The 25,484-nt window shown below is 40.3% G+C and overlaps 1 protein-coding gene across 3 annotated transcripts in view; it reads left to right on the forward strand.

The window, feature by feature from the left end:
- The window catches only part of LOC127433275 (peptidyl-glycine alpha-amidating monooxygenase B-like), a 339,472-nt gene that overhangs the window by 152,666 nt on the left and 161,322 nt on the right, over positions 1–25,484 (forward strand). For all 3 annotated transcript variants that reach the window (XM_051685008.1, XM_051685009.1, XM_051685010.1), the window contains 2 exons: positions 538–641; positions 10,681–10,877. In XM_051685008.1, coding sequence (XP_051540968.1) covers positions 538–641; positions 10,681–10,877 — 301 coding nt within the window. The remainder of the gene's footprint in view (positions 1–537; positions 642–10,680; positions 10,878–25,484) is intronic.

The raw sequence follows: 25,484 nt of genomic DNA on the forward strand, positions 1-25,484 counted from the left end.
ATATTGTGGGGTACAACCCGATGCGCACTGAAAAATGGCAGATTTTAAGGATTCAAATCTGAAAACGGATAGATAAGCCATGCTAAAAAAGCTAGCAGGCTACAAACACAGACTTGAGCTAGGCGCCAGCAGCAACAGGTAAAATACACACAGATGAAACAGTAGAAAAGTGGAAAAACCTGAAACACGTGGTAAAATGACAAAGGATAAAATGATGAACATATGAGAATAAGCAATGCTTAGCAGGCTACAAACACTCGTGCAGTGTGTTGTCAGCAACAGGAACAGGAAGTCCAGTGATGAGAGCAGTGACCGTAAAAGTAACAATGAAGTATTGTTACTTTTAAAAATGTATTTGTCAAATTACAGGTCCAGAAATGGTCACCTGTTACAGTAGTGCTGCGGCCAATTGTTTAGTGTGGGCCTGACTATATGTTAAATGCTGTTCTTGTAAAGTTGTTACCTGTATATGTTCTGCATTTTGTTTCTCTCCTATGCAGGTTAGAAATGACAGTAGTCTACTTTTCTTGTTTGCAGGCTTTTTATCCAGCTGCCAATGCCATTGACATTAAAAATGGAGACATTCTGGCTGCCCGTTGTGTGTTCACAGGAGAAGGAAGAACCACTAAAACTCGAATCGGGTAAGTTCACACTCTTGGCGATAAAGAATTCATTAATAATTAATTAGCCCGAAGGGCTGAAACTCTATTGATTTTGCTCGGATTTGCTTTTATTATTATTAGAGGTTCAAGCCTGAAGGGCTAGAAACCCTATTGTTTTTGCTCAGATTTGCTTTTATTATTAGGGGTTCAAGCACGAAGTGCTAGAAACCCTATTGTTTTTGCTCAGATTTTTTATTAGGTGTTCAAGCTCGAAGTGCTAGAAACCCTATTGTTTTTGCTCAGATTTTTAGGGGTTCAAGCGCTTAGCGCTGAAACCCTATTGTAATTGTTATGATTTTTATTATTATTATTATTATTATTATTAGGGGTTCAAGAGCTTAGCGCTGAAACCCTGTTGTAATTGTTATTGTTAAGATTTGTATTATTATTATTAGTATTAGTATTATTAGTATTATTCCGCCATAAAACTGATCGGGCAGAGCAAACCGTAAGGCCTAGAGACTTGAAACTTGGCCAGATGGTAGTAGTATTGCTTGCTACTCAGAAACACGGACTTGGGCAAATCGGTCAATAGGGGGCGCTACAGCGATCAAAAACGCAAAACTGCTCATAACTCCTAGACCGTTTGACGTAGACTCGTGCTTTATACCATTGGAATTTGGCTCAAACCAAACAAAACGTATTGATTTCACCGATTTCATTTCTGCCTATAAACATTTTCCGCCATCTTGGATTTTTCATAAAACATACTTTTGCGAACTAGTCCTAGGTTTTTCATCTGATCGGGACCAAACCAGTGCCAAACGATTCTATGGAGTCTCAATGTTAAAAGTTATCAAAAAAAATTGAACTTTCGACTCGACCTAGCTACGGTATGTGAAAATATAGGAAGTAGGAGTGGCCAATGTTACATAAATGGCTATAACTCTTGAAGGAAATGAGATATCTTCACCAAACTTGGCATGCTTATGTAAGAGGTCAATCTTTGGTGTCACGGTTTTGCCACATGGTGGTGCTATAATACCAAAAAAACCTGAAATTGGCTGTAACTATGAAACCGTTAATCCTATTGACTTCAAAATTTGCATACATTGTCTTTGTCTCAGCTGCCATCATTGTGTGTATGGATATTCACATATGTTGAAAAACATGGCCGATCAAATTTCAGAAGCTATTACACAAGGTTAACAATGACCGATCGGAACGAAACTTGGTGGACCTATTTGACTCTTGATCTGTGAGGGTTGTGCAAAGTTTTTAAAAATCGGCCACTAGGTGGTGCTATCACGATTTTTGTAGGTGTTAATGGTTGTATATAATGCAGTGTTGTGAAAAAACACAAGTAATATATATCACCTGATAGCTCTTCTCATTCTAAACAACTTTGCCTCAAGAATCATTGGTGTCTGTCAAACCGTTCGGTAAATATTTCAGATAATGTTAAAAACCTACTTTTGTGAACTTGTCCTAGGTTTTTCTCCCGATCGGAACCAAACCTGTGCAGAAATATACTCTGGAGTCTGATTATCAATAATTATCAAAAAAAGTTGAAATTTCGACTCACGGTCGCTAAGGGGTGCCAAAACGTTCGAAAACGTTGGGCCATTTTTACTAAAATCTTGGATTATTTGCAAAACCTACTTCTGTGAACTAGTCCTAGGCCGTTTGTCCGATCGGGACCAAACCAATGCCAAACGATTCTATGGAGTGTCACTATCAATAATTATTAAGATGGAACTTTCAATTCATGTTAGCTACGATACGCGAAAACACAGGAAGTAGGCGTGGCCACTTTTACGTAAATGGCTATAACTCTTGAACAAAATGAGATATCTTCACTAAACTTGACATATTTACTTATGGGCTCTATCTGAGGACGCACAAAAAACCTGCACAGTTTTGCCACTTGGTGGCACTATAATATTGAGAAACATGAAAATGGCTGTAACTCTGGAACCTTTGGTCCAATTGACTTCAAACTTTGTATGCAGTGTCTTTGTCTCAGGTGCCATCAAAGTCTATGAGGACATTTGCGTATGTTTAAAAACATGGCCGCCATCAGCCAATCAGCTTTCAGCAGCTATTAGACAAGGTTAACAAAGGTCGTCAGAATGAAACTGGGTGGACCTATTTGACTCTTGGCCTAAGAGGTCTGTGCAAAGTTTTAAAAAAATTGACAACTGGGTGGCGCTATCACGATTTTTGTGCCTGTTAACGGTTGTATATAATGCAGTGTTTTAAAGAAACACAAGTAATTCATATCATATGATAGCTCTTCTCATTGTGAACAACTTTGCTTCAAGAACCATTGGTGTCTGTCAAACCGTTCGTTAAATATTTGAGATTACGTTAAAAACCTACGTTTGCGAACTAGTCCTAGGTTTTTCGCTCAATCCTAACGAAACAAGTTCCACAAGATTCTCTGGAGTCTATTTATGAATAATTATTGAAAACATTTAGAACTTTTGATTTTACGTGTCGATGACATGCAAAATACATGTAGTTGACTTAGCCACTGCTACTTAAATAGCTAAAACTCTTAAACAGAATGAGATATTGTCACGAAATTTGGCACACTTATGTAAGGGCTCGTTCTGAGGACAAACATACAAAGAAATGGGGCTTGGCCACTTGGTGGCGCTATAACAATGACAAAATTTAAAGTGGACGTAACAATGACATTTTGTATGTAATTTGTGCATTGTCTTTGTTGCATAATGTTTGCGAAATCCCTAATATAGTCCAGAACATGGGCTAAAAGGCCCTATGGTGCTTGAACCCCGATAATTGCTGCTTGCAGCTAAATTTATTATTGTTATGCCACAAAACTGGTCGTGCAGACCAAACTATAATTCCTAGAGACCTGAAACTTTCAGGGATGGTAGTACTCCAGCTGACACGTTGTATGCAAAGTTTCACCCCAATCGGCCACACGGTGGTGCTACAGTGATCAAAACAATCAAATTTGAAAAATGCCCATAACCATATGTCCCACACTCAAGTGCCTTATATCATTGGATTCCTTGGCTGATGTTGAACAAAATGGCTATCTCCGATTTCAATTCCGTCATGAAATGTTTTTCGCAATTTGCAATTTTTTGTAAAATCTACTTTTACGAACTAGTCCTAGGCCGTTTGACCGATTGGAACCAAACCAGTGCAGAAGTCCCAATATCAATAATTATCAAAAACACGTTGAATTTTCAATTCAGGATGGCCACGCCCATCCAAAATGTCTGTAGTAGGTGGGCCAATTTTACTTAAGTGGCTATAACTTTTGAACAGAAATAGATATTTTCACCAAACTTGACATACTAATGTCAGGTGGATCATTCTGAGGACTCACAAAATATTTGGCGGCGATTGGCTGCTTGGTGGCGCTATAATTTGAACAAACATGAAAATGGCTCTTTCTATGACACCATTGCCCCGATTGACTTGAAATTTTGTGTGTACCCTCTTTGTCCATCACCCCATCAATACATAAGTGGACATTTGCATATCTAAAAAATATGGCCGCCATCAGCCAATTAATAATCAGATGCTTTTAGACAAGGTTAGCAATGGCCGATCAAAATGAAACTTCATGGGCTTATTCAACTCTGGGTAACAGACATCTGTATGAAATTAAAAATTTATCGGCCACTGGGAGGCACTATCACATTTTTTGTCTCGCTGTGTTTAACAAATACACTAGTATTCATGTAGCTAGATAGGTCTCCTCACACTGATAAACTTTGCCTCAAGAACTATTGCTGTCATTCAAGTCATTGTTTTAGCATCATCAATCATTTGAAAAACCTACTTTTGCGAACTCGTCCTAGGTTTTTCGTCTGATCAAAATGAAACAAGTTTAGAAAGATTCTTTGGAGTTCCTACATCAATAATTACCAAAAACATGTTGAACTTCATGTTTTGCATGGCTGTAATAGACCAATGAATCTTGTGGGTGGAGCCTAAAACACTTATAAGGCTATAACTCATGATTACAATAAGCAATCTCAACCAAACTTGAGACAAATCTGTAGAGGATCAAAATGAGGACACATAATAATTGTTTGGGGCATTGGCCACTTGGTGGCATTATGATAATAATAAAAATTCTACAAATGCTCTAACTGTGGAACTGTTGGTCCGAATGACTTGAAATTTTGCATGCAGTGTGTTTGTCCAAGGTTCCAACTAGGTCTATGAGGAAATCTGCATATCTTGGAAAAAAAATTGTTGTCATTGACCAATCAACTTTTACCAGCTATCTGAACTAGTCCTAGGCTGTTCACCTGATCGGAACAAAAACAGTGCAGAAAGGTTCTCTGGTGTCCCAATCTCAATAATTACCAAAAAAGTTTGAACTTTCAATGCACTGTTGCAAAAGTATGCTGAAACGTACAAAGTGGGGATGACCACTTTTTCTTAAACGGTTAAAACTTTTGAATGGATTGATATGTCATCAACAATTTAAAACACACATGTAGGAGGTCAACCTGAGGACACATGAAAAACACTGGGTACCTCTTCCTTTTGGTGGCATTATAACAGTAAAAATATACCCTATCTCTGTGCTACCAACCTGATGTTTTTTTTTTTTAAATTAAGGCACTTTATCAATGTTTTAGTTGCTAACAGACTGTGCATTTAGCATTAGCCCTATAGCTGCTATGAGTCCAAACACAGAATATGCGCTCCTGCCGGTTTGGCAATTATTCCTCCTCAAACTGCATGGAACTTATTCCAAAGTACTCAAATCTAGCTAGATTGTAGTGTTTTTGCATAGATCCATTGAAAGAAGCAGCTAAAACAGCTAGATTCACATCCACAAAGTGTGTAACAAACAGCTGTTGTACCGCTGACTGCCTGATGTTGCATATTTGGGGGCGATTTGGGGGCTTTAGTGGGAGCATTTCTGCTGGATGAATCCTCACAGACCTCCTATTCCCCAGCACGCTCGTTTCCGCTGGTCGGGTTCATTGATGAGTCAGGTGGCTCGCCCTAGGGTGAGCTTAATGTCTCATTCGGGGCTCGGGAGGAGGATGAGGTATCGATCACAGCATCGGAAAGTGGGCTGTTACTGACGCGGAGGACTCGGCTGGGATCCCACCATCTGGTGCGATCGCCCAGTCAGAGGCTGACGCGGAGCTGATGGCCATGTTTGCCCGGGCTGCCGTGAGCATCGGGCTGGAGTGGAACCCTCCTCCCTGCCCCGAGCGTTCATGGCTGGACGACTGATTCCTGGGCTCAGAGTGCCGCACAGAGCCACGTTCTGCCCCAGTTCCTTTCTTCCCGGAGGCGCATAAGGAGCTCACGAAGTCGTGGCAGGCACCTTTTACTGCCCGGTCCCGTCTCACGACTACCCTCAATGGTGGGGCGGCCAGGGGGTACACAGAGTTTCCTCAGGTGGAGCACCTGTTCCCGCAAAATGCTGCCACCTAGCGGAATCGTCCTAGGCTCCCGTCCAAGGCCTGTAAGATCACGTCGTCCCTGATGGCCAAGGCTTACAGTGCTGCTGGACAGGCTACCTATGCCTTGCATGCCATGGCCCTCCTGCAAGTCCACCAGGCCAAGGCACTGAAAGAACTGCACGAGGGTAGCCCTGACCTGGGATTGATGCAGGAGCTGTGCTCGGCGACCGACCTTGCCCTGCGGGCGACGAAGGTTACGGCACGGGCTCTCGGGCAGGCTATGTCAACTATGGTGGTCCAGGAGCACCACTTGTGGCTTAACCTTGTGGAGATGAGGGACGCCGACAAGGTTCACTTTCTTGACGCCCCCATCTCTCAAGGTGGCCTGTTCGGCGACATTGTCGAGGACTTTGCCCAGCAGTTCTTGACAGTCAAGAAGCAGATGGAGGCCATCCAGCACATCCTGCCCCGGTGTGATTCCACCTACTGGCTGCCGAGATCCCGCACCCCGTCTGCTCGTCGCCAAGGGCATCCACCTATGGCAGCAACACCGGCTCCGCCACAACCCAAGCCAACAGGTCAGCCTCAGCGTAGAGCCTCCCACCAGAAGTTGATGCCCCCGTCCCTCGGTCTGGTGCCAAGAACCCCAGGAGGGCTTCGAAGCGTCCCTGAGACGGGCAACCCAGGGGTAAGGAGACCTGCTGTAAACCAGGAGGTGGGACACAGACCACTCCATCCCCTGGTGGAGTGCCGGGAGGAGAATCTTTTGTTCCTTTTTTTTATACTTTCGGTGCATGCCCAAGGGGCTCCGGCTTTTTCATTAAAAAAAGCGGTTTCCTCATTCTCTGGGTCACACACTTGGTGTCTACCGCTGATGTTGTCATGACAGCCATACATCGAACACTCGCAGCAGGGGTGTTGTGGATGCGAGTCCTCCGCCTTCGCACTCCCAGCTGCGACACACACATACCCACAATCAGGTATATGTGATGCGCCACGAGGATGCCCAGCCTCCTTTCCCGTCGCAGACCAGTCCTATGGTGGGTACGTAGAGCAAGGTAAGTGCTCCAACATCTCTCTCAGCACAGCCACGAGTTGCCTCTTGACGTGGCAGCTCCTGCTCCGCCCTGCCGCAAGGCCCCATCCACAGGTATGTCAAAGGCGATTGTCCCCTTGGTGCCCCTCGCACGGAATCTGGAGGCGTGGTTAGTGCTCTCCGATCCGTCGTGCTGGCTCGTCAGGACGATCCGACTCAGCTATGCGATTCAGTTCACTAGGCGCCCACCCAGGTTCAATGCATCCGTTTTACTTCGGTAGCAGGCAAGGACGCCTCTGTTCTGCATGCGGAAATCACAGTCATTTTAGAGAAGGACGCGATAGAGCTGTCCCTCCGGCCAAGATGAAGGGATTTTACAGCCCCTTCATCGTACCGAAAAAATGCAGTGGGTTGCGGCCAATCTTAGACCTGCAAGCTTTGAATCGGGCCCTGCACAAGCTCCCGTTCAAAATGCTGATGCAAAAGAGCATTCTGTCATGTGTCCGGCATCAAGATTGGTTCGCAGCAGTGGACCAGAAGGACGTGTACTTTCATGTCTCGATTTTGCCTCGACACAGACCGTTCCTACGGTTTGCCTTTGAGGGGCAGGCATACCAGTACAAGGTCCTCCCCTTCGGTCTGTCCCTGTCACCTCGTGTCTTTACGAAAGTTGCAGAGGCAGCCCTTTCCCCGTTAAGGGAAGTGGGTGTCCGCATCCTCAATTATCTCTGACTGACTGGTGCTCAGGGACCTGGTGCTCAGACACCTCAGCCGATTGGGGCTTCAGGTCAACTGGGAAAAGAGCAAGCTCTCCCCGGTGCAGAGCATCTCTTTTCTCGGGATGGAGCTGGACTCAGTCACTATGATGGCGCACCTCACAAGTGAGCGCCCTCAGTCATTGCTGAGTTTCCTGAAATCATTCAGGGGAAAACAGCGGTCCTACTACAACAATTTCAGAGGCTCCTGGGGCATGTGGCGTCCTCAATGGCGGTTATGCCGCTTGGGTTGATGCATATGAGACCGCTTCAGCACTGGCTTAAGACTCGAGTCCCGAGATGGATATGGCACCACAGTTTTTATACGCATCGCGTGGCTATCACGCCGATCTGTCGCCGCACATTTAGCCCTTAGAAGGACCTGAGATGGATATGGCACCACAGTACTCATCGCGTGGCTATCACGCCGATCTGTCGCCGCACATTTAGCCCTTAGAAGGACCTTACATTAATATGGGCAGGGGTTCCCTTAGAACAAGTGTCCAGACGTGTCGTTGTCACAACAGATGCATCCAAGTCAGACTGGGGCACCATTTGCAAAGGGCACGCAGCCTCAGGCACGCAGCCTCGGGCTCCTTGATAGGACCTCGACTGCATTGGCATATCAACTGCCTTGAGTTGCTGGCAGTACTGCTGGCTCTGCCAAGGTTTCGGCCATTGATCCAGGGCAAGCACGTGTTAGTCCAGATGGACAACATGGCGATGGTAGCATATATAAATCGCCAAGGCGGTTTACGCTAATGTTGCATGTTGCAATTTGCCCACCATCTCCTCCTTTGGAGTCAGCAGTGACTGAAGTCATTGTGGGCCACTCACATCCCAGGTCAACTCAATTGTGCATCGGACGCGCTGTCGTGACAGGTGATGCTCAGAGGAGAGTGGAGACTCCACTCCCAGGTGGTTCCAGGTAGGACCTACCGCAGGGACTCCTTTCCATATGTGGTACTTCCCGGTGGGTAAGTCCATGTGATGTGCTCTCCACATGTTAACATCCCTTCGGGCAGAATGTGGTCTCCGCGGTGTTCTTTCTCCGTGGGGAAAGGAACACCTTCCCCGGCGCGAATACATCTTGGTCCCAGCTAAGTGAATTTTCATTTTTCAAAAAAAAAAGAGAAAATGTCAAAACAGCTGGTGCGGCCTATTCCCATTGTAAGTACGTCTCCCCCCCTGGGGTACGAGGGACTATGCAAATTATGTGGGGCGTTGGGAAGGTTACAATGGGGCTGTGTGCACTTGTTACTAAGCACGCAGTAGCCTGCCTGCACCTGCACCGCCAATCCACGTAACATAGTTTAACTGGTTGTGGTATTTTGTATAGGGACTTCTAGTGTCACAATGTCGAGTGAGTGACAGATAGGGAACGTCTTGTTTACTGTTGTAACCTCTGTTCCCTGATGGAGGGAAAGAGACTTTGTGTCCCTCCTGCCACAACACTGAACTACCTGCTGAATTGGCCGGAACTCTGTCTCGGCTCCTCAGCACAAACCTGAATGAGTGGATGCAAGCCGTCTCCTTTTATACCCATATGTCCGGGGGAGTAGCATGCAAATTCCACTCGCCAATTCTCATTGGCCTTTTCTTAAATATCAGAGGTGTTTGGGGCTCCCAAGTTCGACCCCTAGTGTCACTACATCGACACAATGTCTCGTTCCCTCCATCAGGGAACGGAGGTTTCAACAGTAACCAAGATGTTAAATATACACAGCAATGGCTTGCTTGTCTCAGCGCTTCATCATATCCCATTTGAGTGTGACTGCGTGGGCGTATGTGTGTGCCTGCCTCGTCATTCCTGTTACCATGGTGTTAGGGAGAGCACAAAATAGTGCATCGACACATCTCCCAGGAAGCGGCCACTCCCACACAAACACTAGATAGAGACGTGATATTAAAATATCTACTTTGGAAATAAAGTCAGAGACATAGAAACAAAATATCAGGGGTCATGGCTATAAAAGAAAAATGTGTGAGCAAAAAACATCATGGAGCACATAGCGTGGTTTAAAATTAGTTGTTGCTACTTTGTCTCATGTAGTTAGATTGGTACAGTGTCTGTTCCACTTGGCATTTTATCTTGGACAAGAACAATGCAGCTGACTGACATGTAAATTGACCAAGCACAGTTTCGTTTTTATACGTGATGTTAAGGAACGATGAATTATGTTAGTTGCAATTCTAAGAACAAAGTGTGTGTATTTGATACTAATTCCCATAAACAAAACTTTGAGAATCACTAATCAGTTGAATCACTTTCACACACAGTATTTCAGGGCAAAAGCCTGCGTCTTATTCACAGACCACCTGCAGGCCAACATAGCTTGTCGCAATAGAGTTGAGCTATATCACTGCTGCTTGATTTAAATGAATTGTCTTTGTTATTATTTTATGGGCAAACACATTTCCTTCTCATGCAAATAAGCCCACTTTCATAATTTTAAAAAGCCAATTTAGGTGCCTGGATTGTGGTGGTGGAGTAATGCTATCAGTGGGTGCAATTCATTCTTAGGGAATTCCCCCCTGAATATCTTTTATTAAAAATTAAAAATTACACAAATTTGTCAAATCCGGCAACTAGTTCTTACTTATTAAAGCATCCTGGGAAATTAAACTTCGTAAATAAACTTAAAATAAATTGTTTCCCAGTGGACTGATATAAACTCCTAACTCTCAGAAATTGAGTAAAGCCAGCCAATCAGATTGGAGTTTGGCATTTTGTGAATCACTTGCCATTTTTGTATGCCTTGTTGTGGTCTGAGACTAGTTCTGCTGTTAGTTGGTTGTTCCAGCAGTTGCAGTTTTATTTTGTGGACAAACCTAGTTTGTTCATACTTTTGTTTCCTTCCTCACAGAGGCACCTCAGATGATGAGATGTGTAACTTTTACATCATGTACTACATGGACAACACACATTCTGTGCCTTACATGGACTGCATGGACCACGGCAGTAGTGAGCTGTTCCAAAACATCCCTCCTGAGGCCAACGTTCCCATCCCGGTCAGTCCAGACCACATGATGTCCATGATGCACAGGCCTGCATCTAATGAAGGTACCATCAAAAAAGGGGTGGCCGGACCAAAATCTTTTATCATAGTAGTAGAAGTTATTTTATATCACAGTAGTGTTATCACAATATAGTTATTTTTCTGTAAATTCAGTAAGTAAAAAAGAAGGTTTATATATGAAATAACCATTAAGTAATGCTTATTTTTGGATAGTCCAGATAATTAAATATATTACAAATGGAAGGTACTTAATCTTATTTCATTATTTTCTCTTTTTATCTGAACTTTTACTTGAGTTTAAAACTCAAACAGTAAAAGCAGTATTATTAAATGGGTAATTCCAGCTGTAAACTCCCATAAACTGTTTTCAAAGTCATTGTAGGATATATTATGAAGAATTACATTTTCATTGATCTTTTGACATATAAGAGTTCATTGTAATATAAAAACATACAGTAAGTTTAAGAAATTAAAACGTTCCCTAAGGAGCATTTATTGACACTTTGCTGCAAAAATGGATCGTTCTCTACTTCTGCGACTTTTCTACATCACACATTGCCTTCATTAAGGTATCAACTCATCCACAGTAAGAGATCAACACCACTTTTTTCATCATTGCACCCTTGGCCCCATCCACTGTGCTCAGTCGGTAAACAGAAAGAGCAGGACAGATAGGTTTCCTATTCCTGCACACCAAAGGGGACTTACACAGGACACCTTCTTGTACCCATATGGACTATTTTTTTATTGTTTTTATACTGTATATAAACATGTACTAGACAGTCATGCATCTTGCACCTCTTTTAAAAGATGCTGTGTATAGTTATAACTCTTAAAATAAGACCCACGTTTTGTTTAATTTAATTGTCTTGCTGTTTTGAGTATAAACACGTCCTGGATGCATTTATTTTCCCATCTGCGCTATTTTTAATTGTTCATCTACGTAAACATGCACTACATGAATGTTATTGACCTATTTTATGTGTTTCCGGTGTTGTGCCGAAATCTGAGTGGAGTCCATATTGGTCCATATCCCTAAAGTCCACCCCTACACTTAACCCTAACTCTAGTTCAGTCATGACAACCTTTGGAATGATTCAGCATGTTAATGTGGGTATGACATATTCATAGGATTTGGTCTTGCCAGATTAGCTTGGCCAAATATCTTAAACAGCTAGTAACCTGATTCATAATGTGTATCTGGACCAGGAAAGCCCAGAGTTTATTAAACTAGTGACTTTGCCTAGCTATGTGTGAATTTATTTAAACTAATGACCTAAGATTGCAAGAGTAGGTATTCAATAAGAATAAGCTTTCTACCACCACAAACACCTCATGAATGGGTCATTAGCAGTTCTAAACTGCTAAGGGGCGCTATAACCATAGAATTTCAGTAGGCAAGAGCTGAACGCCTCAAAGTACTTTCTCCTAACCTCACAACCATTCAGTTTGTGGTAGTAATGCTTGTTACGCTTATTTTGCCAACCGCCAAAAAGAGAAGAAATCCACCACAGAAAAAGAAGAAACGCAAGAAATCCAGCACGACTAGTTTGCTGGCTGGATATTGCACTGGAGACACATTATAAGCACTTTCCTGCAACATTCAGGAGGACGCCCATGCATCAGAGTTATTTGTTTCCATTTATTCATTCACATTTCATCATAGACTAGCCCATATTTTCTATTTTTAAGCATGATTATTAGATGTGAATACAATTACAATACAATACAATTTGTATTTCTATAGCACATTTAAAAACAACTTCAATTGTCAGTACCATCCACAGCGCAAAATGGAATAAAATGCAAATAAAAACCATGCAATGCTGAAATAATGTCTGCATTTGTTTTGGATGTTGAAATTAACTTCATCAATATCAAATGTTACTATTTATGTGGTCAAATGTGTATTTATGCAATAAAGTTATATCGTTCGCCTGCTGATTTAGTTTTCCACATATATCCTCAAAAAAATTAAATAAATACAAATTATAAGTTTCGATCCTACGACAAGCTACATAAGGGCATACCCCCTAAGCTGTGAGTCCGCACGTGTTAACAAAGAACTTGAGCTTTTCACTACTCCACACCATCCTCCATAACTTTAAAGGTATATAACATATAATAACAACAAAATAAGCAGAAATATATTTGATTACACTTATGAGCGGGGTTCAATTGAATCACTCTGTAGTAGTCTACTACTGCAGACTAGCGAGGTCAATTATAACACGGTTTAATGCCATTATTAAAATGCATTGTTGTTGTTGTTTTTTCATTAGGGCTAACAAATCAAATTATGAATTTTCACATTGTATTTTCGTTTTGATTTTCAGGAAGATAATTAGGTAACTAATATCTATAAGGCAACAGATTTCATTTATTGAAAAAGGCTGACATTCGAGCATTTTTTTTTCTAAATGTCAAATGTAAATTCAAGATCTAACTAAGCTATAAGTTTAATGCTGCCATTAATATTGCATTGTTAGAACGCCTTCTACACATCAAAATGTAAAAAAATACAATAAAAATTATAATATTAACCATGTCAATCATAATAGCTCTCAATTGCTTCACACTACTTAATGATGGTGCCAAAAGTGTCCCTCTGCACCTACTGTTGATAATATTGCGAACGAATCTCACTTCTGAGAATTTAAAATTTTAATGCGGCAGTACTACATGTGGTAACGAGGATAATTTTCATTGACTACCCATTGTGTGTGTGCCAGAGCCAGATTTGGCTAAAGCTTACCTTATTAAAAACAGTTATATTGTTATGGCCAAAAGCAGACCCTACTGTCCAAACTGATAGATTACAGATTACAAGTCTAAGGAACCTATCAGTTTACACCATGTAGAGTTTCATGCCTGAATTATGGAGTCATTGGTCCCTATTCCTAAAGGCCACACCCACACCAATATGTGCCACGTTTTAAGAATGGAACAAGTTCAACTTCTAAAAATGCGTCTCGTTCTGCTCCATTCCACTACTGCCGCTGGCTGTGAGAGAAAGCGTCCTGTCCTGTGTGTAAACAGACATGAAAGATGTGAGATGTTGGGCCTGCGAGAAACGCTTCCCTTTCTATGTGTAAACAGACATAGAAGATGTGAGATGTCGTGGCTGTAAAGACCAGAGTCTCTCCTTTGCCCTCTGTTAAAGCACCCCAAAATAATGAAAGAACAGCTGAAGTTTAATGATCAAATCAGTGCAGGATTATGTGTGTGTGACACATTTCACAGTGGATTTTATTATTGTTTGTTAAACACATTTCAGCATGGAATGTATGTGTTTTTGGCTCATTTTAGTGTGTATTATATATTTTTTGGCTGATATACACGTGGTGTATACCTATGGCTTGTGAACTTGTAACTATACGATTAAAGCTTTGCAAAGAAACGGATATTAAAATATGGGACTATTACTATTACAAAAAACTTAAGTAACCAGTTTCATTCATTAATGTTTCATCTGTCATGACTGTTTGATATTTAGGGGCCAAGCAGCGAATCTGCTGGAACCCAATTGTAATTGTACTGATTTTTAGGGGTTCAAGCCTGAAGGGCTAGAAACCCTGTTGTTTTTGTTAGGATTTGTATTATTAGGGGTTCAAGCCTGAAGGGCTAGAAACCCTATTGTTTTTGCTTGGATTTGCTTTTATTATTATTAGGGCCCAAGTATTGAAAGTGCAGTGACCCTGTTGTTCATCTAAGGATTATTATTATTATTATTTGAAAGAGAACAGAGAAAAAAAATGCTATTGTTTTTTTTTAAGGATTATTATTATTATTTGGGCCCAAGCAGTGAAAGAGCGGAGGACCTATTGTTCTTCTAAAGATTTTTATTATTATTATTGTATAGTTTTGGTACTTTTGGGGTACTTGACATGGGTGAAAACTCTTGAAAGTTTTACACACACATCAGAGTCCTCGGCCATTACGGCTTGGCAGAGTTGCAGGGATGGGCGTGCAGGGGGGGTTCTGTAGTCCCACCTAGAAGATGGACAAGTTCGTGGGGCTCTGTAGCACATCGCTTTTGAGCTACTGTCACCAAACTTTGTAAACTTATAGATCTCATCAAGCCGGACAACTTTCGGGCTGACAGGCATTAGCGCCGCCCAACAGGAAGTCGGCCATTTTGTATTGTTTGAAAAATGCATGCTCTGGAATTTGAAATACTCCTCCTAGGGATTTCATGTTACAGGTACCAAATGTGGGTGATATCATGCCAAAATTGCGAATGGATTTTTGATATATCGAACGGTGTTGCCATGGCAACGTGATAAATTAACATCAAAAATGGGAAAAAAGGAAGTGTCTCATATGTTCTGTGTGTATCGTGTGATTTACATCAAAATTGAGCCAAATGTTTGGCCTTCTGGGCTGATCACATTGATGTGGCTATTGTGGGTCATGGTCGTAGTGCCACAAACAGTTGTGCGTATGAATAACGAATGCAGACTAAAAGTTAATGTACTTCATTTATTTTGAAAGAGAACAGAGATAATAAAATGCAGCAATAAAGGTAATTGAGACCTATCGTCACATAATTGCAACAGAATTACAAGGCTAAATAACTTCTGTGCTCATTTTAAATTCTACTTAGACCAACTTAACACCTAATGCATTGAATTACAATTATTTAATTTAAAGCAATTTTCAGGATATATAAAAAATGGTAAATGTCTTCATTACAATATAATCTTCAGATCTACATAGTTTTTCAATAAATAATTATATTAAATATATCAAAAATGTAATATTAATCATTTAGCAATAAAATTAAAAAAAAATAACAATTATAAATGAATGTGTGTGTGTGTGTGTGTGTGTGTGTATATATATATATATATATATATATATATATATATATATATATATATATATATATATATATATATATATATATATATCTCAGTGTGAAGCAGATGGTAATGGGCGAGTAAATCGTTGCTGTGATCAGCATCTCCCCGAGATTGATCACCCTTCCCATGGAAATGCTGATTGTGTGCCGGCTCCACCTGTGAGACACAAGGGAGAGAGAAAAACAACAACAGCACAAATTTGTTTTTGGAATGTTTTTTCACAATTATTATTATTATTAGGGCCTGAGCACTGAAAGTGCGGAGGCCCTATTTTTCTTCTAAGGATTATTATTATTATTTTTATTATTATAATTCTTCTTTTCAAGGTTTTCGGTACTTTTGGGGTACATAACATGCGTGAAAACTCTTGAAAGTTTGCACACACATCAGAGTCGCTGGCCATTAGGTCGTGGCAAAGTTACAGGTGGGGGGGTGTGTGTGGGCATGTTCGGGGGCTATGTAGCACATCCCTTTTGAGCTATAGTCACCAAACTTTGTACACATATAGATCACATGAAGCCGTACAACTTTCGCGCTGACAGTCAAAAGCTCTGCCCAAAAGGAAGTTGGCCATTTTGGATTGTTTGAAAAATGCATGCTCAGGAATTTGATATACTCCTCCCAGGTATTTTATGTTATAGGTACAAAATGTGGGCGACATCATGCCAAGACATTGACGATGCTAAATTGCGAAAGGATTTTTGATATATTAAACGGTTTTGCCATGGCGAAGCGATAAAATAACGTAAAAAAAATGGAATAAGGAAATGTCTCATATCTTCTGCGTGCAGAAAATTTAAAACATCAAATTTGAGCCAAATGTTTGTCCTTGCAGGCTGATCACATTGATGTGGCTATTGTGGGTCACAGTCATAGCGCCACTAACTGGCGGAAGGAAGTGTGTCACTTTTAACAGACTTTGAAATGTCCCTATTATGTTAACCTGAATTGCTTCAAAATTTTTTGGAATAATGTCAAGACAGTGCAGATTTAAAATTTTGAAGGGATTCTTCATATCTTAAATACTGTTGCCATGGCAATGCATTAAATGTCATCATTCCTTTTTGTGCATATTCACATGTTTTGAGGTATTTGGCAAGCTTGGTTTTTAAAGTTTATTGTTAATAAACGTGTCTTAATTTTTATATAAATAAAATATAATAAAAATATCAACTGAAATGTAAAAATAATAGAAAACTGTCATAATGTGTATATTTAATGAGTGGCAATTACAAGAAATGTCCAATAGAGGGCATCCAAGCTCCATGAATGATTCCCAAAAATAACACAGAAGATTTTTGGTGTCCTGCCTAGAATGGATCCCTCTTTCGTACGTTATGTATATGAAGTATGTGTAACTACATTATTCGGTTAACTATATTTCTCATTTCATGTGTTAAACATCTCCAGTTCTTGATTTGGAGTTTCTGTTTCATCTGATCTGTGTATGTTTTGATTGCCGATCCAGCGCTGGAATGTGTTATTTTGAATTTATGATAAATGTTTGTTGTGCGCTCTTTTCCAGGAAATAGAAAAGCGAAATATGTCCCCCATTGTGATTGCCTTCTCAGGCGTATTGTTTGTGTGTATATAGAGCGTGTGTTTTGTCTTTATCTCTCTCTCTCTCTCTTAATCGCTCTCAGGTGTGGGGTAACCACACACCCAGTGTGTTTCCTTCCTATATAAACCGAGTGTTTCATGGCTGGGTTGTGCGATGGTTGTTCGTGAGCTGTGCCATCTTTGTCACCGATGCGCTCACGCAAAATCCCGCTGCTGGAGAGGAGAGTTTGTGTTCGTCGCTGTCTGAACTTCGGAGGTCGCTGGGTTTATTTATTTATTTATTTTTTGAAATATAGAACGGTCAATAAACGCGTCTGTGTTTCCGCTACTCTTGTCTCCCTGCATCTTTTATTGCATTTTTTTTAGTGTGTCACACCCATCAACTGACATACAGATGCAGTCTTGGTTTATTACAATAACACTTTATATTTTGGTGAATTAGAAACCAGAACCTCTAAAAACTAGACACAAAACGTAACCACTAGACCAGTCAGTCAAGTTCTTGATTAATTTGCTGATATATATGTTCATCAACTGACTAACATAATCCCAAAACTGATAGTGGCAGATGTAGAGATTAAATTACCATATAATGTGAAATATCTATTTGAGTGATTGAATAGGTCATTAAGAACGTCTGTTTATCAAAATAGGTGATTTAAAATAATCTCTTATTGTGTATAAAGTAATTAATATTAATGAGTTTCACAGCACTGCCACCCAAAGTACAGTTTTCAGAACAGTTTGTTTTTATTTAGAACTAACTTTGTGTTAATGTTCCCTTTCAAATAGCTTATTCAAGCTGTTACAAAGTTGATAGGCCTACAGGATTTTATTAGAAGAATAACATTGGATATGCATGCACTCTCCATCCATGCATACACTGCATAATATGAAGTTTATTCCAGATTGCCAGTTTTATGTTAAGCTAAGGAACATTTAGAATTTGTTGATGTGTTTAATAGACAATGTAATGGTACTCTGGAGAATAATTTTTTTTTTTTTTTTTATGTTGGCAAATCAGTAGCAAAATCGTTACTATGTAGTTCCTGTGAAAATGCAGTTGTATCGGATATTTATAATGTGATTGTGACTCCAATTAATGTAGTACTTGTTGCAATGAAGCTTGGTACCTTAATCATAAGATCTACGCATGGGCGCTTGCTTTGGTGTCCTAATTATTATCTATTTTAACCTTAGATTCGTTTTCTTGCATTACCTAACTGCGCCGTAATTTGATGAGCAAACTTTCGTTGTGGACCAGTGCCAGTCCGTCATTACGATGTTGTGGCAACATCGACGAACAATAGTTTTAAGTATGTGAAACTATGTTCTTCAGTTAACTATGTTTATCAAAAGAATGACAAAGTTAAAGATCCATTTAAGATGGCTAGCAAAATAACAACATCTGTATCTTAGAAATAACAGCTTGTATTCGGGAGCAATGACGTCACTCTCCACCCCATGTGGTCCAAATCGCTCCGAACCGGTGTGCCATTCATTTGTGCTGATTTGTGCCATTAAAAGAAACAGTGTAACTATTTATCTTCCTTAGAAATAACATGAAACTTTTCAGGAGCAGTGATGTCACGCCAAATCGCTCTGATCCGGTGTTGTTCATTTGTGCTGATTTGTGCTGTTAAAAGAAACATCATAACATATTCCTTTCTTTGTATTTAACAAGATTGCTTTTGGGAGTTGTGAAATTATTCCAAGTTTTTTCGCATGTGAACAGCCACAGTATTCAGCTCTGAATACGTTTATTATTTTTAATTCTGCTAGAAGCTGGCGCGACTTGTTGACGGTGTTAGTGTAATTGCATAGTCCTATATATTAGCTAATATTCAAATATATTTCTTTGAAATTTCACGTTACTGCCGTTCACTTGCTTGAATGCTTTTGTTTTTGCACTAAAATTATACGCAGCGCCACAAAAGAGCAAAACGTATGTGTCTCAACTCGAGACGTTTAACAGTTTAAGTTCTTTTTAACTTGACATGACGTCTAAAAACACAAACAAGCCGTCAAAGATGTCTATCTAGCGCACGTTTACATTGAAATCATTTATACAACAGTGCAGATGGACACACAAATGCACTCAATGTGAACAGCCCCTCAGTGTAAGACTAGAAAAATGTCCGTAAAAACACTAGCCAGTTGGTTTGCGCAGCACCGGTCATGCTGTCTGGACCCATGGCTTTATGGATATTCACCCGTCGGAAGGATCGGGTTACATCCATTACAGAGATGGAGAGTGAACTAACCTCTGTAGCTTTGGCCGCAAGAGTGCTCTCTGCGAGTGTGGTGTAATTTCCCTCGAAACGAGCATAAAAAGTATTTAGCTCATCCGGGAGAGAGGCAGCAGTTTTTATTCCCTTTGTAGTCCGTGATGTTATTAATTCCCTGCCATGCTTCTAGAGTCGGTGATGTTGAACTGTCCTTCAAACTTGTCCCTGTACTGGCGTTTGGCTGCTCTGATAGTTTTGCGGAGGGCATAACTGGCTTGTTTATGCTTCTCCGCATTCCCGGAATTAAAAGTGCATTAAGTGCTGCACGAACATCGCTATTAATCGATGGTTTCTGGTTGAGGTAGATCCGTATTTTTTTTGTCGGAACAATGTCCTCTACGCACTTTCTGATGAAACAGGTTACGCTATCAGCATAAACCTCTATGTCGTCATCAGAGGTGGACCAGAACATCTCCCAGTCCATGTGATCAAAACAGTCTTGTAGCATAGAATCTGATTGGTCCGACCAGCACTGGATCATTCTGAGGGTGGGTGCTTCCTGTTTCAGTTTCTGCATGTAAGCAGGCAGAAGGAGAACGGAAGAGTGGTCTGATTTGCCAAATGGTGGGCGGGGGAGGGATTTGTAGCCATCCCAGAAGGGAGAGTAGCAATGGTCCAAAACCCGGTCCCCTCGTGTGTTGAAATTGATATGTTGGTGGTATTTTGGTGCGATTGATTTGAAATTGGCTTCATTAAAATCCCCGGTCACAATGAACGCGGCCTCAGGGTGCCCGGTTTCCTGCTCACTTATACTCCCATACAGTTCCTTGAGTGCCCGGTCTGTGTCGGCTTGTGGGGGGACGTACACAGCAGTGATAATGACCGCTGTGAATTCCCTCGGTAGCCAGAATGGTTGACACAGAAGCATGAGAAATTCCAGATCAGGAGAGTAGAAAGACTTGATAGAATGTACGTTCCTCTGATCACACCAGGATTTGTTGATCATAAAACATACACCACCAACTCTGCTTTTACCTGAGAGGTCTTTCGCTCTGTCTGCTCTGTGCACTGAGAACCCCACAGGTTCGATGGCTGAATCTGGAATCTCAGCAGACATCCAAGTTTCTGTAAGGCAGATAATGCAGCAGTCCCTCGTCTCTCATTGGAAAGAAATCCAAGCTCTCAGCTTGCAGAGCTTGTTGTCCAGAGACTGAACATTTACCAGTAGAATACTGGGTAGCAGGGGTCAATTTGTGCGACGTCTTACTCTGATGAGAACGTCGGCTCTATTTCCCCTTTTCCTTCTGCGTTTCCACGGCCGGGCAGCCCAGACAAAGGACTCAGCTGGCGTGTTTGTAAACAGGGGGTCGGCATTGAGGAATTTGAAGTCTGGTTTTCGGTGTGCAATTGTAGAACCAATGTCCAAAAGTGTTTGTCTATGGTATACAATAAGGCAGACAACATCCAAAAAAAAATAAGAACTGTAAACAAAACAAAAACCACAAACTGCAATGTTGTGTCGGAGCTCGCAACGCAGCAGCCATACTCGGCGCCATCTTGAGTCCAAGTTCAGACAGCTATCTCAGCTCTAACGGTAGGTAAAACACCGGGACTGGACGGTTTTCAATGGATTTTTATAAAGCCTTTTTACCAAAATTGGCTGATCCATTGCTTTCTATGTATATTGATGCAATACATAAAAAAGAACTACTGGAAACTTTGAGGCAAACTCTAATAACTGTTTTGTTGAAACCTGGCAAAGATCCTGAATTGTGTGCCTCATACTGACCAATATCATTGCTTAATTGCGATTTATAAAATCCTCACTAAGATGATTGCGTCGCGGTTAGAGCGAGTTTTACCAAATCACAAGATGTCTACTTCCCGCTAAGTATTTTCAGATACGACATTATATTACTACACAACATGGTGGTCATCTATCACCCCTTTCTTTGCTTCCGAAAGATAATATTATAAAAGAGAAAGAAGGGCTTAAAGGCTTTGTGTCATACATAAATGCTAACTTTATTGACCTTTATGGAGAAGACACAGTGGTAGCTAAATCTAAATGGGAAAAGGATTTGGAATGCACTTTTTATCAAGACATTTGGGAATCTATCTGTGAAAGTGCTTTCAGATTTTCGTACAACAGCAGACATAGATTAATCTAATGTAACATTATACATAGGGTATATTACACGCCAGAGAGACTACATAAGATGAGTGATACTTACTCAGAATACTGCCCAAGGTGTAAAATAGAGGTTGGTACATTAATACATATGTTGTGGACGTGCACAAAACTTAAACAATATTGGGAAAATATACTACAGGTTATTGATAAAATTACTGGGATTAATATTCCATTTGATCCAAGAATTATCTTATTGGGGGACGATTCAGTTATGGACCTTGAACATGGAGTGAACATACGATTTATAAAGATGGCCCTAATAGCAACAAAGAAAGGCATTGCTTTGCAATGGAAATCTGCAGACCCTCCTACTGTTACTATGTGGCTCAGAGAAATATCATCTTATGTTTCAGTTGAAAGAATAATGTTTAACCTTAAAAAGAAGGCTTTTTTGTTTGAGAAGATTTGGAACAAATTTATTGAAATTTATTGAAAGACTGCAACAGAGAATGTGAAACGCAGGAAAATTGAATGTATTCGCAAATGTGAATGATGTAATGTAACAATTTGATGCATTGTCTATGAGGGAGGGTGGGGGTAGGGGAGAAAAGTTCTACCCTATGTTATCCTGTTGTATTTTTTGTACACTGTTTTCAATGAAAAAACAATAAATATATTGATTAAAAAAAAAGAAATAAGAATTCGGTAGCAGTGATGTCACTCTCCACCCCATGTGGTCCAAGTCACTCCGAACTGGTGTCGTTCGTTTGTGCTGATATGTGCTGTTAAAAGAAACATAACAGGCTGCAGCGAGGACAGACTTAATAGGCTCTTTGAGATGAGCAAATTCTGCGCAGAACCGATCACCGGTGGTGCATGCCAGTTAGAAATCTGTCAGTTTTGCTGTGATGTCTTGAAGACATGAAACATTTTCCACCATCTTGGATTGTTTGCAAAACCTACTTTTGCGAACTAGTCCTAGGCCATTCATCCGATCAGGACCAAACCAATGCCAAACGAATCTATGGAGTGCCACTATCAGTAATTATTAAAAAAAAGTTTAACTTTCGATTCACTTTAGCTACAATATGCGAAAACACAGGAAGCAGGTGTGGCCTCTTTTATGTAAATGGCTATAACACTTGAATGAAATGAGATATCTTCACTAAACTTGACATACTTATGTATGGGCTCTATCTGAGGACGCACAAAAAAATCAGCACAGTTTTGCCACTCGGTGGCGCTATAACAGGGAAAATATGAAAATGGCTGTATCTATTGAACCGTTGGTCCGATTGACTTCAAACTTTGAATGCAGTGTCTTTGTCTCAGGTGCCATCAAACATTTGCATATGTTTAAAAACATGGCTGCAATCGGCCAATCAGATTTCAGCAGCTATTAGGCAAGGTTAACAAAGGTCGATCGGAATGAAACTCGGTGGACCTATTTGACTCTTGGCCTAAGAGGTCTGTGCAAAGTTTAAATAAAATCGACCAATGGGTGGCGCTATCACGATTTTTGTGTATGTTAACGGTTGTATACAACACAGTGTTTTAAAAAAACACAAGTAATTCATATCAAATGATAGCACTTCACATTCTGAACAACTTTGCCTCAAGAACCAATGGTGTTCGTCAAACTGTTCGTTAAATATTTGAGATAACGTTAAAAACCTACTTTTGCAAACTAGTCCTAGGTTTTTCACTCAATCCCAAGGAAACAAGTGCCAAGATTCTCTGGAGTCTATTTATGAATAATTATTAAAAAAAATTAACTTTGATTTTACGTGTCGACGGCATGCAAAATATAAGTTGCTGACTTAGCCACTGCTACTTAAATAACTATAACTCTGAAACGGAATGAGATATTGTCACGAAATTTGGCACACTTATGTAAGGGCTCATTCTGAGGACAAACATACAAAGAAATGGGGCTCGGCCACTTGGTGGCACTATAACAATGAGAAAATTTAAAGTGGATGTAACAATGTTACCGCTTTTCCAATTGAGTTGACATTTTGTATGCAATTTGTGCATTGTCTTTGTTGCATAGTGTTTGAGAAATGCCTAAAAGAGTCCAGAACATGAGCTTAAAGGTACAGTGATCAAAACAAAACAAAACAAAAATCACATTTTGGGCAATAACTCTTGGGCCATAAGGACTAGAGACAAAATTCTTCCAGTGATTCCTTGTGCCATGTTGAAGAGTTTTGCCTCTTGTCAGGTTTTTGCTCTGCCCCTTCGTTTTCCCGCTATTTTGGATTGTTTGAAAAAAACCTCAATTTATCATTGCACACCTCTGCCACTTCGGGATGCTATAATAATTAAAAATCTAAAAATGGCAATAACTATGGAACCATTCGTCTGATTGACTTGAAATTTTGCATGCAGTGTCTTTGTACAAGGTGCCATTTTACATGCATGTAAATCATTGTATATACTGCTGTGTTTCACAAAGAAACACGTTATTTCTATCAAATTGTAGATCTCCTCATTCTGAACAACTTTGCCTTAAGTGCTATTGGGGTGAAACAAAACGTTCAATAAATACTTGAGATTATTTAAAAAGATTACTTTTTTGAATTAGTCCTAGGCCTTTTGCCCGATTGGAACTAAACTTGTGCAGAAAGATTCTCTGGAGTCCCAAAATAAGCAATTTTTATTTATCGTCAAACGATATGCCAAAACGTTAATAATGGCCGTGGCCACTTTTACTAAAATGGTTTTAACTCTTGAACAGAATCAGATATTGTCACCAAATTTGGTACACATATGTATGGAGTCATTCTAAGGACACGCAAAAACAATTTTGCATGTCCACCTCTTGGTGGTGCTATAAAAGTAATTTTTTAAAAATGGATTTAACTATGGAATGGCTGGGCCGATTGACTTTAAATTTTGCATGCAGTGTCTGTGTCTAAGGTGCCATCAAGGTCTATAAGGACAGTCGCATACCTAGAAAAACATGGTCGCCATCAACAAAATCATCTTTTTGCAGCAGTTTGATCTAGTCCTAGTCCGTTCACCTGATCGGAACCAAACCAGTGCTGAAAGATTCTTTGGAGTCCCATTATTAATAATTATCAAAAAAAAGTTATAACTTTTGATTCAACTTTGCAAAGCTACACCAAAACATAAGCGGGCATGGCCACTTTTACTTAAACAGTTATAATTCTTGAAAGGAATGAGATATTTTCACAAAATTTGAGACACTTATGTATGTGATCATTCGGAGGAGACATGAAAAAAATGGCATACCTATGCCTCTTGGTGGCACTATAACAGTCAGGAATGTAAAAAATAATTAATACTTAATATCTGTTGAATGTGAACTTAAAGGACCTTAAAGGCTTGAACCCTGTTAACTGCTGCTTGCAGCTATATTTATTATTATTATTTTCCCACACTAAAACTCATCGTACAGACAAAACCATAAGTCCGAGAGACCTGAAAATTTCAGGGATAGTAGTACTCCAGCTGACACGGTGGATGCAAAGTTTCGCCCTGATCGGCCACACGGTGGCGCTACAGTGATCAAAACAAACAAATGTACAAAAATGACCATAACTTTTGAACCATATGTCACACACTCAAGTGCCTTATATCACTGGATTCCTTGGTTCCAAAATGGCTATCTCCGATTTCATTTCCATCATGAAAATGTTTCATAATTTGCGATTTTTCATAAAACCTACTTTTGCGAACTAGTCCTAGGCCATTCGATCCGATCAGGAACCAAACCAATGCCGAAACGAATCTATGGAGTGCCACTATCAGTAATTATTAAAAAAATGTTTGAACTTTCGATTCACTTTAGCTACAATATGCGAAAACACAGGAAGCAGGTGTGGCCTCTTTTACTGT

The sequence above is a fragment of the Myxocyprinus asiaticus genome, chromosome 43, assembly GCF_019703515.2.
Source record: "Myxocyprinus asiaticus isolate MX2 ecotype Aquarium Trade chromosome 43, UBuf_Myxa_2, whole genome shotgun sequence".
NCBI classification, from domain to species: Eukaryota; Metazoa; Chordata; class Actinopteri; order Cypriniformes; family Catostomidae; genus Myxocyprinus; species Myxocyprinus asiaticus.